At 35.0% G+C, this 13,993-nt stretch overlaps 1 protein-coding gene across 8 annotated transcripts in view; it reads left to right on the top strand.

Moving 5' to 3' along the window:
- Nucleotides 1-535: 535 nt before the first annotated feature.
- The window catches only part of LOC106054026 (inositol polyphosphate-4-phosphatase type I A-like), a 42,036-nt gene continuing 28,578 nt past the window's right edge, over nt 536-13,993 (top strand). For 2 of the 8 annotated variants that reach the window (XM_056038475.1, XM_056038483.1), the window contains exons 1-7: nt 3,792-3,879; nt 7,795-7,987; nt 9,086-9,150; nt 9,721-9,808; nt 10,842-11,051; nt 11,813-11,851; nt 13,461-13,582. In XM_056038475.1, coding sequence (XP_055894450.1) covers nt 7,873-7,987; nt 9,086-9,150; nt 9,721-9,808; nt 10,842-11,051; nt 11,813-11,851; nt 13,461-13,582 — 639 coding nt within the window. In that variant the 5' untranslated portion in view covers nt 3,792-3,879; nt 7,795-7,872. Of the gene's footprint in view, nt 674-3,791; nt 3,934-4,955; nt 5,050-7,794; nt 7,988-9,085; nt 9,151-9,720; nt 9,809-10,841; nt 11,052-11,812; nt 11,852-13,460; nt 13,583-13,993 lie in introns of those variants that run through there. The other 6 variants (XM_056038477.1, XM_056038480.1, XM_056038482.1 and 3 more) reach the window with 6 other exon arrangements.

Here is a 13,993-nt window from a genome sequence, read left to right as displayed (position 1 = left end):
AATAACCTGCCCTGTGTGCTGCCGAATATTCCGGGCTCACATAGGTTTCACCAACCATATGAGGAGGCACAAAACCCCAGTGCAAAGCCCTCAACTCCCTGGATGACAAAAGTGGTCATCATCGAACCACAAAATGGACGAACTATTAAGTGACGTCTTAAACTGATCGATCATTCACACTCACTCTTTAGCGTCATAGCGTGACACGGTCTTTATCTGGATATTTAATGAGTTTATTTATTATTATGAACAAAAGAAGAAAATGCGTCATTCAAAGGAGAACTGGCCATGATGGCATTCGGAAAAATGCCCGGTGGGCGGGCACAGAATGGGCCAGTGACCTGAGTGGGGCCTCCGTCAATTAGACTGTTTTGAATGATAAGTCCTCTTCCTGTTGAAGGCTATTGATAAAGGCGTCCTACCAGAACTTGATTTGGACACATTATTGTTGTAACTCTGCTCCCGCGCCATACTGATGGTGCGCATCAGAGCACCATTCAACACAAGTAATATAAGACATGTTTATACTAGAAAGAAGGATTGTTGTAGATCCGGTTGGAGTTATGGGGTCTAAACAGTCTGGGGCTAAGTTCTGTCCTGTGTGATGCTAGTGAACTGTTTGGAAAACCTGGAGCGACACTGGGAATGTGTCGGTGGTTTGTTCTGGTATTAAGTAGGACTCTTAGAACTTAAGACATTAATCCCTGTGACTTGATAGCGAAGTGCAAGTCTAACTATTTGTTGATAGCTTATAATAAAATTATAAATACATCGTTTATTTATTACCTCCTGCCTTTCGTTGAGTGCCTGCTTTAGATTTACAACAATAATATATTAATATTAATAAACGATGTGTAGGCTACTAGTTTGTTGATGTATTATGTAGAAGCTAGAAAGTACATTTCATGTCGCTCTTTTATCAAGTGGTTTTACTCTTTAATCATTTTAGATAGGCCTAATTTCAAAATTATGTAATAAAGTTTTTTTCGGACCAATTAAGATTGCTTTTGTATTGTACATTTTTGTTTATTTCACATATTCTCCAAGTCTATTTTATGTAGAAATGCAATACGTAATTACGTCTAACGCATTCATTAATTCAGTTTTCAATGCTTAGCTTAGGTTATCTTAACATAATATGAAGACTGTAGTTAGGCCTACACATTTATATGCAGGGTCGGTCTTGGGTAGTCGGAGGCTCTAAGACTAAGATCCGATCTTGAAGGGGCATCGCAGTTCAGCCCCGACTTGATCTTATAATTTCTGTCAAATAGAATATTTTGCATTAGACCAGTGATGCCCAACTTTATTTGGTCTGCGGGCCATTTTAATTTTCGGCATTCGTGTCGCGGGCCATATCACCAAAAAGAAAAAAAATTAAATATACAATAAGCTATTTTTAATAGTTTTATTTGTTGACCTACTAACATAAATTAATGTGATGCATGAAGTTTATCCAAAACCATCTTCTGAATATCTGGCTGCATAGATGAAACACCAAGTCCAAGCACTGAATCAAGATGTTCATCCGTGAGGCGATTACGTCACATGGTTTTCGCCAGTTTCAACATTGAGAAAGTTTGTTCACATAAATAAGTGCTTGAAAACATTGTGATCATCCTTAGCGCTTGTTTTCGAAGATTTGGAAACGCTTCCTCAGGTAACATGGAGTAGAAGTCAATGGTCTGCATCACTTGAAATTTGTCAAGCAGGGATGTCTGGCTTTGTAAGTCAATCAGTTCCAGTTGTAGATCTGTCGGGACACTTGACACATCGGCAGCAAGACGGATTTCATGTTTTAAATTCTGAAAATCCTCACTGAAATTATGTGTCAAGAGCCTCAGAAGTTGGATCATTCTTTCTTGTAGAGTGGTACAGGTTGGAAAGTGGACAAGATGCACCTTTTTCGCCCGTTGAATGAAGAGTTGCAATTTTGTTTGGAAAGCACATATGTCTGCATACACATGCGAAATCAATTTGTCTTTCCCTTGTAGTTTGGTGTTGAGTTCAATTAGCTGTGATGTGATGTCGCTTAAAATAGCCAAATCACACAACCATGAGGGGTCGTTCAGTTGTGGCACTTGTTTTGATTTATCGGTTATAAATATTTCAATTACGTGTCTCAAATAAAAAAAAAACACCTTTTAATACCTTTCCTCGGTTTAACCCCCCCCCCCCCCGCACTTCACTGTGAAATAGAACGTCTTCATGTTAGGACTGTATTTCTGTCAGAAAATCTTTGAAAGTTCTGTGATTCAACGCTCTTGTGATTTCATTAAATTTACAGTGTTGAGCACAATCATCATCACATGGTTCAGATTCAAAACCTTTCCAAAGAGATTTTGTTGGTGAATGATGCAGTGAAGCCGCAGGGGTTCATTTCCATTTGACTCAACTTTTTTAATAATTCTTGCTGTCATTCCGAGGTGACATCCAACCATATTTCTAGCGCCATCAGTAGTCACTCCAACTGATTTATTCCAAGGAAGAGCAAGGTCCTTTATGATGGCTGACACTTCTTTGAACAGGTCTTCTCCAATTGTAGTCCCATGCATGCTCCTCAGAGCTGCTAACTCCTCTGTTATATCAAAATTGCTGTTTGTACCGCAAATAAATACCAAGAGTTGCGCAGTATCAGTTATGTCAGTGGACTCGTCAGAAGCAATAGAAAACCTTTCTAATTCTGCTGCTCTGTCTTTTAACTGTGTATGAAGATTTACACCCATATCTTCCACTCGCCTTGTAATTGTCATGCGAGAAAGGCTGACAGCTTCTACTGCATTCTTTTTTTAGGGACACATTTCTTCCATCACTGCTAACAAGCACTTTTTTTTACACATTCGCCATCGGAAAAAGGCTTCATTGCTCTACTTAAGATGTGAGCAACTCTGTAGCTGGCCCTTATCGCAGACTCATTTTCTTGTCTCTTGTTGTTAAATATTCTTGTCGATCCCCCAATCTATAGTCTTAACTTGGCAATCTTGTCTTCGCGGCTAAAACCAAGAATGCCACCATATGTGTTTATGTGCTGGGCTTCATAATGTCTTTTAATGTTATGTTCTTTAAAACCAGCCACACTTTCTTTACAAGTCAAACATGTTGGCTTACTATCTTATTCCACAAAAAAGTAAAGATCTGTTCACTTTTCCTGACAGTTTCTACATTCAGAGTCCGCTTTTCGTTTCTTAGGCTCTCCCATTTTATTAAATCACAAACGTTAAACAATACGGTACCAATGGCTTAGAGTGGCTTAGACATCAAAAGAACACGACCCAAAACGATGCATCAATGATGCTCTGTGTTGCACACACAAGGTGTCAAGGACACGGCTAGCTCAAGACTAGCGGAAGTTTCCAATAATTAAAAATAGCTGCCTAGAAATTGCTAGTTTTATCGACATTGAAAAAAACAACACTTGTGTTCTTATAATACAAAAAATATTTACTATGAATATTAGAATACAAAACATAGAGATGGAATTCATCAAAGAATGTGTGAGAATCCTAACTTAAAGAGAATATTTTTTCAACATTCTAATTTTTTTATTATTTAATTTTTTTTTTTTACATTTTGTTCCAATGCTTTGGCGGGCCGGATAGAAGCACGTCGCGGTGGCCCGCGGGCCGTAGTTTGGGCATCGCTGCATTAGACTAAACAAAATTCTGATTGATTTAAACATAGGTGCTTGAGTGTGATAATTTATTTTTTTTAAACTTAAATTAGTTTTTTTTTTTGAAGACTTAACATTTGGCAACTCTAAGGGAAAAAACTATAAAAATTAAATAGGGGAGATCATCCTGTTCTGCTTGTATTCAATTAATGAAATACTCCCAGCCCAAATATGAATAAGTTGTGAAAATAAACGTAGATCTAAATACGGTAAAGCTTGCAGACCAAAGTTCGTTCAGATTCGCTAGATCTATTCTAGACTCAGTAATTCCAGGCTCCGTATTTTAGATCAGATCAGTTTATCTATTCGAGATCTAATCTTATATTCAAGTTCAAGTTATTCTAACTTTTTTTTTATCCTTCCTACCTACTTTAACCTACTAAAACTTACTGTAACTAACTTAACTAACCTAGTCTAGATCTAGAGATTTTTTCTAGTAGTACCTCTGCATAAATTTTCCTTTACTCCAACTTCAACTATCACCTATGTTACTGTCTATGAGTACATCATAAATCATGATAAATCATTAAAATAAATGCCTAAGTCTAAGCCTAATCTAGACCTATACTAATAATACTATATTAATATTAATATTATTAACTGTATTACTGTATCAGTGTATGTTACAGTATGTAACCTAGATCTAGAGTTAGAGTCCCCAGTGACCTAGTCCTAGATTATAGGTCTAGTATATTATATTATTTACTATATTGTCTATATTATATAATATATAATTATATATAATCTAGATCCACAGTGACCACACCTACCTTCCAAAAAGTAAATAAGTGTGAGTTCAACTGATATTAATGGGAAACTCTGAATGTTTTTTAAATTTGAGTTATATTGACTATTTAAATTCTGCGTGAAAAGTTGTAATATAGTTTTTAAACATTTTACCATTTTGAATTTAAATGCTTAGAAACATTTATATTTAATAAATTAGTCAGTAAATTCTTGATATTTAAAAAAAAACGGGATTCTTTGAGATTTTGTTTTCGGTTATTTCAAACGTCACTTCCCTCAACAATACTGAAAGAGAAACTACATTTAACCAATCGTATTGCTTCATTCTTACAGTAGCTGTTAAGCTTAGTGACGGCCTAGTCCAGATCTATGATAGTTATATATTAAATATTTATATACTTGTATAAATAGATCTAAAAGCATTGGATAACCATTTCGAGAAAAAAAGTAACATTTTCATGTTTACAAGCCTTTCCCTGTCCCAAGAAGTTAGATTGTGTGTCTGACTGATTCGAACAAACTGGTCAGTGTAAGGCTAGTCAAGACTAGGTCTGGTCGGTCATGACAAGACAACCAAGCGATAGTGTTTGTTGTGTGTTGAGTGGTCTGGCGAGAAAATACACACTGCCGTGGTTAGTCAAGCATGGAAATCTACTTTTAATAAGCATTTTTTTCTTTGCATACAAGATCCTAGATCTAACTGCATAGACAAAGATATATTTCTTTTACGAGAATGTAAACTTTGCTGTTATGCAGAAGTTAATAGATTGAATTAAACGTATTTGTGACGTCACATAGAAACCCGGTGAAAGTCTGACTGTTATGGATGCGCAGGAAAATTACGTTGGAAAAACATTAATTACTAAGTTATTATTGCAAATAAAAAAAAAAGAATAATATAATATATATATTCATTATCTATAAATCAAAAGATATATTATATCAAAAATTGTCAAAACCATCAGAGTTTCCCTTTAACAACCTGGTCCTTACCTGACCTATCCCTTGTTAGTCTGTTGGGCTGTTGGGCCACCAAGCAAGATTTGTTGACTGTCTTTCTCCATTCCTCCCTGTCTTTGTTTAAAACCTCTATCAATGGCAGGCCCGTCCATTCTTTTATGTTGTCCTCCCATTGCTTTCTCTGTCTGTCTCTTCTTCTTTTTCCTGGTACTGTTCCCTGAAGGAAGGTCTTCGCGAGCCCCATGTACCTTGTAATATGGCTGTATATATTTTAAGTCTCGCCATACCGCCCCCTGACACTTGCGTTTCTTTACAATAGTTAGCAGGTCATCATGGGGGCCGATCGCTGCAGTAACCCTGTCTCTAATCTCTTGGTTTTGTGGTGCGGTCTTTGAAAGTGATGCCTAGGACTAGGATCCTTCTGTAGCATCTCAATTCCATTGCTAGGTTCCTCCTCTCTAGCTCTGCAGTCAGCGTCCAAGACTCGCAAGCATATAAAAATGTGGCCATGACCAGGGAGCGCATCAGTCTGATTTTGATGCAGAGAGCCAAGCCCTTGTCTTTCCAAATTATTTTCAGCTTTGAAAGGGCTGCTGTGAACTGTGCTATTCGGGCCAGTAGTTCAGGTTTTGTTCCATCTGAGACAATAGCTCTGAGGTATTTGAAGCTGTTAACACTAGTCAGCTTTTCACCTCCAATACTGATGCCTCTTTTAAAGCCCTATTGGACATAATTTTTCTTTTCCAGCATTTATTTGCATGCCAATGCACATTCTTCTGTACCTGCTATGTCATCAATGTCATCTGCGACACTAACAACCTGGTCAGATTGGTCAAATATACGTAGGTTACATATTTAGGCCATTCGGACATCACATAGATCTAGAATTATGTTAAAAATATGACCATTTTGGATGTGCAAAAAATTGTCAGGAAAACATCAATTTCAAAGTTATTATTTTAAAAAAAGTAAAAAAATAATAATAATATATATTTATCTGTAATATAACACATTTATTATATCGAAAATTTTCAAAACCATCAGAGTTTCCATTTAATATATGTCACTGATGTATGAAATCTCAAATTCTGTTTTGCTTGAAGCGGTGTAATACCATGGCTGCCTGGTCGTGCGGTTTGCGCGCTGGACTGTCGTTTGGACTTTCAATGGTCCCGGGTTCAAACCCTGCCCGCTCCCATCCCCCGTCGTCCTTCGGGAGGTTTGGACTAGGAAGTAAACTATCTTCAACTCTGAAGGAACATCCGAAATATGTAAAACAAACAAACATACCAAGAAGTCTACATGTACAAAATCTCCCACTGCTTTTTTTAAAATTCTAACTCAATCATAGCAATGACTATCAAGAGCATGTCTACATTGATCTATATATAGCTTAAAGTAATGTTAAACATTTTGCAGGGGAATATAAAGTGTTGTGTGATGATTTTGACATTTGAATAGAAATTCAACCAAAATTATTATGAGTAGAAAAGAATCATATATATATACATAATCTAAAAACATGTTTGAGTATATAGTTGCTGCCAATTCTTGAAAAATAAAAGTTAAATAAAAACCTTTTCTTGCAAAGAAAAAAAGGTGGTCACCTGCCCGCATCCCATGCTCTCCCTTAATAAAAAAGTAAGTAAAGTAAAGTTCCCCTTTCAGACCTTTTGATCTGTAGGGCAGATGATGTAAAGGTCATCTGATTCTGATGTCTATGGTTAACGAGGGTGTCATATGGCCAGCACAACGACCAACCGCCTTTACTTTTCCCCAACTAATGTCAGGTACCCATTAGAGCTGGGTGGACTCAGAGGCGCCCGAAGATCCCTAAATCCCGGTTCAGAAGTCAAGCACTTTACCACTCAGCCACAGTGCCTCTGACATTGAAGTACAAGCACAATTATTATCTGTTCTTTTCTTCTTCTTTTTTCTTCAATTACAAATCAATGCTGAAAGATTATCTAAAATCGCTCCCTTAATAATACGACACAAAACAGAGCTAAGTTTGGGCATATATATTATATCTTGACCCATTCAGTAGGACTATCACTGTCTTCAGAACTTTCAGTCTAAATCTAGTACATTTCACAACTTCATCAAAGGTTGTTATTAAATAAGATCTATTAGATAAACAAGAGTAGATCTATAAATGTAGGTTAAACTACACTTTCAAGAAGTGTTTATCTTATTTGAGTTATAAATGTCCTTAATGTGACAAAATTCTAAAGTTATCTAGAATATTAAGGTCATATTATAGATGTTGATTTTTAAGACAATTATACTAATATTTTTAATGTATTGCCTATTAATGTTTATAAAAATTTTTTTACATTTCTTAAAGAGTGTTACCAAAAGTTACATTAAAAAACAAAAAAAAACCAACCCAATAAGCATACTAATTTCTATTTCAGGCACTAATTTAAACTGCTGCTTCAGCAGAAGTCAACACCCATGACAAAGCAATACAGTTTTAACATCTATTTAAAAAAATGCGCTTCAACTCAAAAGAGCTGTCTTTACTTGTTCAGCAGACGTCAAAATATGACAAAGAAGGATATCTAATGATGAAAGAAAAACAAGAAGGATTCTTTAAGAAACAGGAAGGTATAATCAATCATGAAAGTGAAGACAATAACATTGGGTTTAGAACAAATTTACAGATTTTTATTACATTTATATTTTTGGTTAAAAGACAGTTTAAAATCTTTGACAGTGTAATATGGTTGAGTTTTTTATTTTCTGTGTGTATTCAGTTTGTCATTGTCCATTGTGTGTATCAGTCATGTGATATGTGCTGAAGTGCTTGTTGACTGTTTACTGTAATCTTGTTGAATAAAGCTAAGATATTGGTATTCTAGTAGAATTATTTCATTACATGCAGGTTGAAGGTCACTGAACCCATTTATCTAGTTTACAAACTACTTCAAATACAATGGACCTCATTCACCAATCGTAAACAAACAACATTTAGCCACGTCGTGCTCTATCTCTTCCATACAATTTACGATCTCATGTTTAATTCATGATGGTTGTCACATGACCGTTTGTTTTGTTGTTTTCTCAATAAGATCTTGTGACTAAATGTTGTTTGTTTACGATTGGTGAATGAGGTCCATTGGAATTAAGCATGTTAATATTTTCTACAGACAAATCAAGAGACATCACTAGTAAGTTTTAAATCGCTTAGCTATCATATCGAGGTTCATAGGTTCAAATCATGGAATGAGAACTTAACTCAGATTTGTTAGGAAAACCTTGTTATACCTATTGGGGAATTCATTGTGGAAAATTGTAATACTCTTTGTAACCAAAGACCAGAGAATTCAGTAATCTTGACCTAGAAACTTAACATTTGTGGTTAACTTTGAAAGATGATTATTATGACTTTCAACAGGTTTTTGACTTTGCCTCTTAGTTTAATCCTAACATTGTCATAAATACAAAATTAAGCATTACCTCAGACGTTTTTGAAAATCATTAATTTTTTAGAGTACCTATTCAAGTTTGCATTAGCTTATCCTATGTTCTTTTATCCATAGTTTATGCGAATAGATATGGTTGACTTATATATCTTATGTTCTTTTATCCACAGCCTATGTGAATAGATATATGTTTGACTTGTATATCTTATGTTCTTTTATCCACAGTCTATGTGAATAGATATATGTTTGACTTGTATATCTTATGTTCTTTTATCCACAGCCTATGTGAATAGATATGTCAGACTAAGAGGAAATCTTCTTTTTTATTTTAAAAGCAAAGATAGTGTAAGTAAAACACTTCTATATATGTGTGTTATCAATGGAAAAAGTCAAACAACTTTTCTCCAGCTGTTTTTTTCTTGGAAATTTTTGGTGTGAAATCTCACTCCTCAGGATAAATAAAGAAGGCATTGTCTTTTATTCCAAAACTTAAGATGAGTGAAGTCTTTTTCATGATCATGCAAACCCAGTTGCAACCTGCCTATTTTGCCACATCTGTTGTCTGAGGGGGGTCTAGTTTTCTATTTGTTATCTCCACCTACCTTTGGCAAGGGATTTTCTTTGGGTTGCAAATGTGTGTCCCATGTCTTTTGTGAGCACTCTCCAGCTGTGTCTTTCAGAGGCCATCTGCTTTCCCCTATGCCATTGATGACAAAATAGCACCAGAGAAGCCTCTGGATATTGGTAGGGATATGGTGATCAAAAGAAAATAATTTGTTAAATATAATTATTTTTGAAAGAAATCAGAGTCTTCTAATTTAAAACTTTAACATCAGTTGTCTCGTATTTCTCTATCAGTGATTAAGGGACAAAGGTACCAGGTAATAATCTTTTTTTTTTTTTCAATTTTCTCAGAAGTCAGAGCCTCTGGGAGTTGTAGTGTTGGAAAGGTGTGCAGTAGAACTGGCTGTAGACCAAGAAACCAAGAATGGTTTTCTATTGGGTAAGTGTCAGTGGACAACACAGATCGTCAATAGTTACATTTTTATCAATACTGTTTCATTTTAGGTGTTGTTATTGTCCCATCAGTCTTTCCTATTTATTTTTTTTTGACTTTTGGCTGCAACACTGCTGACAAATAGTCATCAAGTTAAGCCTCCCATAGACAAATCTGATAAAATAATGTCCTAATTTTAGTGTGACTGCTTATTTCATGTATAGTATTATCATTATGAATCTTGTTTAGCAGCTTAGCCTTTGAGTTTTTTTCCCTGCTGTATCACAGTGAGGTAGCAGTGAATAAAAAAATAATTGAGGTAGCACTGAATAGACCAAACATGAGGTAGCACTGAATAGGCCAAACATAAGGTAGTACTGAATCAACCAAACATGAGGTAGCACTGAATCAACCAAACATGAGGTATCACTGAATAAAACAAACATGAGGTAGCACTGAATAAAACAAACATGAGGTAGCACTGAATAAAACAAACATGAGGTAGCACAGAATAAAACAAACATGAGGTAGCACTGAATAAAACAAACTTAAGGTAACATGGAATAAATAAAAACAACAACAGACACTTTTATCTTCGATACTGTAAAGAGAATATTAAAATATTAATTTTTTAGTATTTGATTAGCTCCTTTTCTTGCTACTCTCTTCTCTGCTTAGCTATTTGAAATCTTAAATGGTCGTTAAATCTCCAATTCTAAATGAATCTCATCAAAGAATAAAACTCTAAATACATCTTTTCACCTAAAATTCTAAGTCTACCCTGAGTCTTGAAGTAAGTCATATATGCTCATGAGTCATCCATCTATTGTAGATGAGCAAGACGGGAACATTGGGCTTTTGAAGAACAAACCTTGAAAGAAGATCAATAAATAATTTCTGTTTCAATGAAATATTAGCTAAATGACATAAGAATTATAAAAAAATCAGAAAGAATTCAGATCTAAAGTTACTTTCTAAAAGCCACAAAAAAAAAATAAGTCTGCTGTTTTACCAACGCAAAATGATTTAATTATTTCAGTTTTTGAGGGTGAAGATCAGCCCTTTCGGTTTGATGCCCACACAGAGGAGATTAGGGATGCATGGATCCAGTGCCTTCACATTGCTAGCCATGAATGTCTCAAGATGCAGTTACAGAGCCTCAGGGAGCAGCTACACACAAAAACTGGCACTGACCCTGTCCAGCTTCCAACAGAGTGTAACTCCAGTGTGGACTTTGAATCTCATTCAGGTAATAACATCTCAGGTTGAATCTCATTCAGGTAGTAACATCTACAGGTTGAATCTTGTTCTCGTAATAACATTGAGACCAGGTGACATCAAATTTACTCTTATCTGATTCTATGGCTGACAGTTAATGAAGGTACCATGTGGCCAGCACGACTACCAAATGCCTTGACTTTCTCCATCTAGTGTCAGGTACCCATTAATGTTGGGTGGACTTATGGGAATCCTAATAATCCTGATGTTTGAAATTCCAGTCTTCACTGAGATTCAAACCTGAGAAACCTAGTGTTGAAAGCCAAGCGCTTTACCACTCAATCACCATGCCCCTATCAATTACATTGAGTAAAATAAAGCACTTCACATCAAAACTAAAAAGAAAATATGTTAGCTGTCTAAAATGTGTATCAAATTGAAAATAAGATTTGTGCATTTGTTTTAAGCTATTTATTGATAGTTTATTGTAAAACCTGCTATATCTGCAATAAGGTCAGTATAATGACTAACCCCCCCATAACTTTTCACAACTAATGTCAGGAATGGATGGAATAAGGGGTCTTCTTAAGAATTCAAAATCAGAGCCTTCATCAGATTTTGATTCATGACCTCTCAATTCAGAAGACAAGTACTTTTCTGCTGTGCCACCATGTAAATTATGAGAATGCAAAAATACCCAGGGAGGTCAGAAAAGTTGATGAAATTAATTGAGAGGAGTAGGAGGCTTTTAGTTCTCACCCAGTTTCTAAAAATGTGTTTTGTTTCTTTCAGACAATGCAAGTCAAGAGCCTGTTATTGAAATATCTTTAGGTGAGTAATAGAGCATATGGCCAGGTATTTCTGCATTTTTGGTTTTTATCCATCCATCAAAGTGGCACTACACCCATAAAGGGTCCTGGCCTGCACTAGTATATCTTTCCATTCTGATCTATCCTGGGCTTTACGTCTCTATGCCCTTAATAGATCTGCCTCTACATCATTAAGCCACCATACTCATGGTCTGCCTTAAGGATGCCTGCCTTTAGGTTTTCCCAATGTTTAGTTTTTACAGTATTGTAATATTATTCCTTGTTTTCTTCAATTTTTTATTTTTTTTTACAAATTGAAGTTGTTTTTGTTTTTTTTTGTGAACAATATCCATTTTTTGTTACAAATTGAAGTTGTTTTTGTTTTTCTTCTGAACAATATCCATTTTTTTGTTACAAATTGAAGTTGTTGTTTTTCTGAACAATTTTTTTTGTTTGTTTTATTTTTACCTTGCAACTTTCAAATTTATTTTATTATTTTAAATATAAACTATAAACCTTCATTATACAGTCAGCACTAATTATTGAGATTCAAAATACAGTTTGTAGGCATTCTTCTTTATCTTCACAACTCTACCTTCATCATCTCAAATATGTCAATTGATGGTAAGAGATAAGATAATTTTATTGGTCCCAAAAAATGGAAATACAGTTAGACTGCAGTTGTCCACCTCAGGATTACTGCTGTAACAGCAGTAACAATGTATTCTAAATATAGAGTTTTCACCATTTCCTATTTGTTAATCCCCAAATAAAAATCTGCTGCAGAGGACAGGCGCAGATGGCGAAAAGAAAATCTAAATCGACCACCTGCGGACAATGGTTATGCTTGCCCTGAGTGTGGCAAAATATGTAGGTCACAGCTGGGGTTGCGCAGCGTTAGTAAATACTGCATTCCTCACTAATCTTCAAACTCGAAGACAAGCCTTATTATTATTATTATTAGTTAACCCATTCTGCAGTCGGAATGCTAACCCATTCTGCAGTCGGAATGCTTTCTCATTTTTGTCCTTAACCGTTGTAGAACGTTTCTAAAATCCTCTTTTCAATATACTTGCTTTAAACGTTTTAAATAAGGAGATTTCTTCTAGTTTTGTTGCAAGGATGATTAAAAATCATTGTAGAGATTATGATTCTATTTATAGTAAAATCGAGACAATTTTGATTGCTCAAATAATTTTTCAAGCAAACATCTCCATAGCTCTAGTGTATAAGCCCCCACCTTGGAAAGTGAGTATTTTAAAGATTTTTTTTTATTCTAAAGGTATTAAAAGTACATTTTTTTTTTGAAACTAGACATATTCTTCTATTTTTTTAAGTTGTTCCTTTATTTATTAGATCTTAAATTTGATTAATTTAGGAAAATATTTATTTTTTAGACTTTTTTAAAATTCAGGGCTACCCCTTTTTATTAAGGCATGGGAAAGGCTTTTCCTAACTGGAAATAGTAGCTATTAGGTTAATGGATGTTTATTATGCCCCTTTGTTGTCCAAATTTGCAAAAAATATTGTATTTCAGAGTCGTTACCAACTGTACTAATTTTGTTGTGGTTACAGAATGCAGAGATGTACATGCCAATTGACATTGAGAGACTTTCTTTTTTCCCTTTCAGCTTGCTCTGGTCTCCCCAATGACACCTCTGATGTGGCCCCCAATGCTCTTGTTGTTGTCCACACCATGTTGCCACCACAGCAGCAAATCTGGATGCACCACAACCATACAGAGATCATAGAGGTTAGTTGTTCAATAAAAGACTGCCAGTTAAGTTACATTAGTTGTTCAATAAAAGATTGCCAGTTAAGCTATATTAGTTGTTCAATAAAAGATTGCCAGTGTTAAGTTACGTTAGTTGTTCAATAAAAGATTGCCAGTGTTAAGTTACATTAGTTGTTCAATAAAGATTGCCAGTTAAGTTACGTTAGTTGTTCAATAAAAGATTGCCAGTTAAGTTACATTAGTTGTTCAATAAAAGATTGCCAGTGTTAAGTTACGTTAGTTGTTCAATAAAAGATTGCCAGTGTTAAGTTACATTAGTTGTTCAATAAAAGATTGCCAGTGTTAAGTTACGTTAGTTGTTCAATAAAAGATTGCCAATTAAGTTACATTAGATGTTCAATAAAAGATTGCCAGTGTTAAGTTACATTA

The sequence above is a fragment of the Biomphalaria glabrata genome, chromosome 8, assembly GCF_947242115.1.
Source record: "Biomphalaria glabrata chromosome 8, xgBioGlab47.1, whole genome shotgun sequence".
NCBI classification, from domain to species: domain Eukaryota; kingdom Metazoa; phylum Mollusca; class Gastropoda; family Planorbidae; genus Biomphalaria; species Biomphalaria glabrata.
Note: the sequence above shows the minus strand (reverse complement) of the source record. Positions and strands in the feature narration are given on the sequence as shown.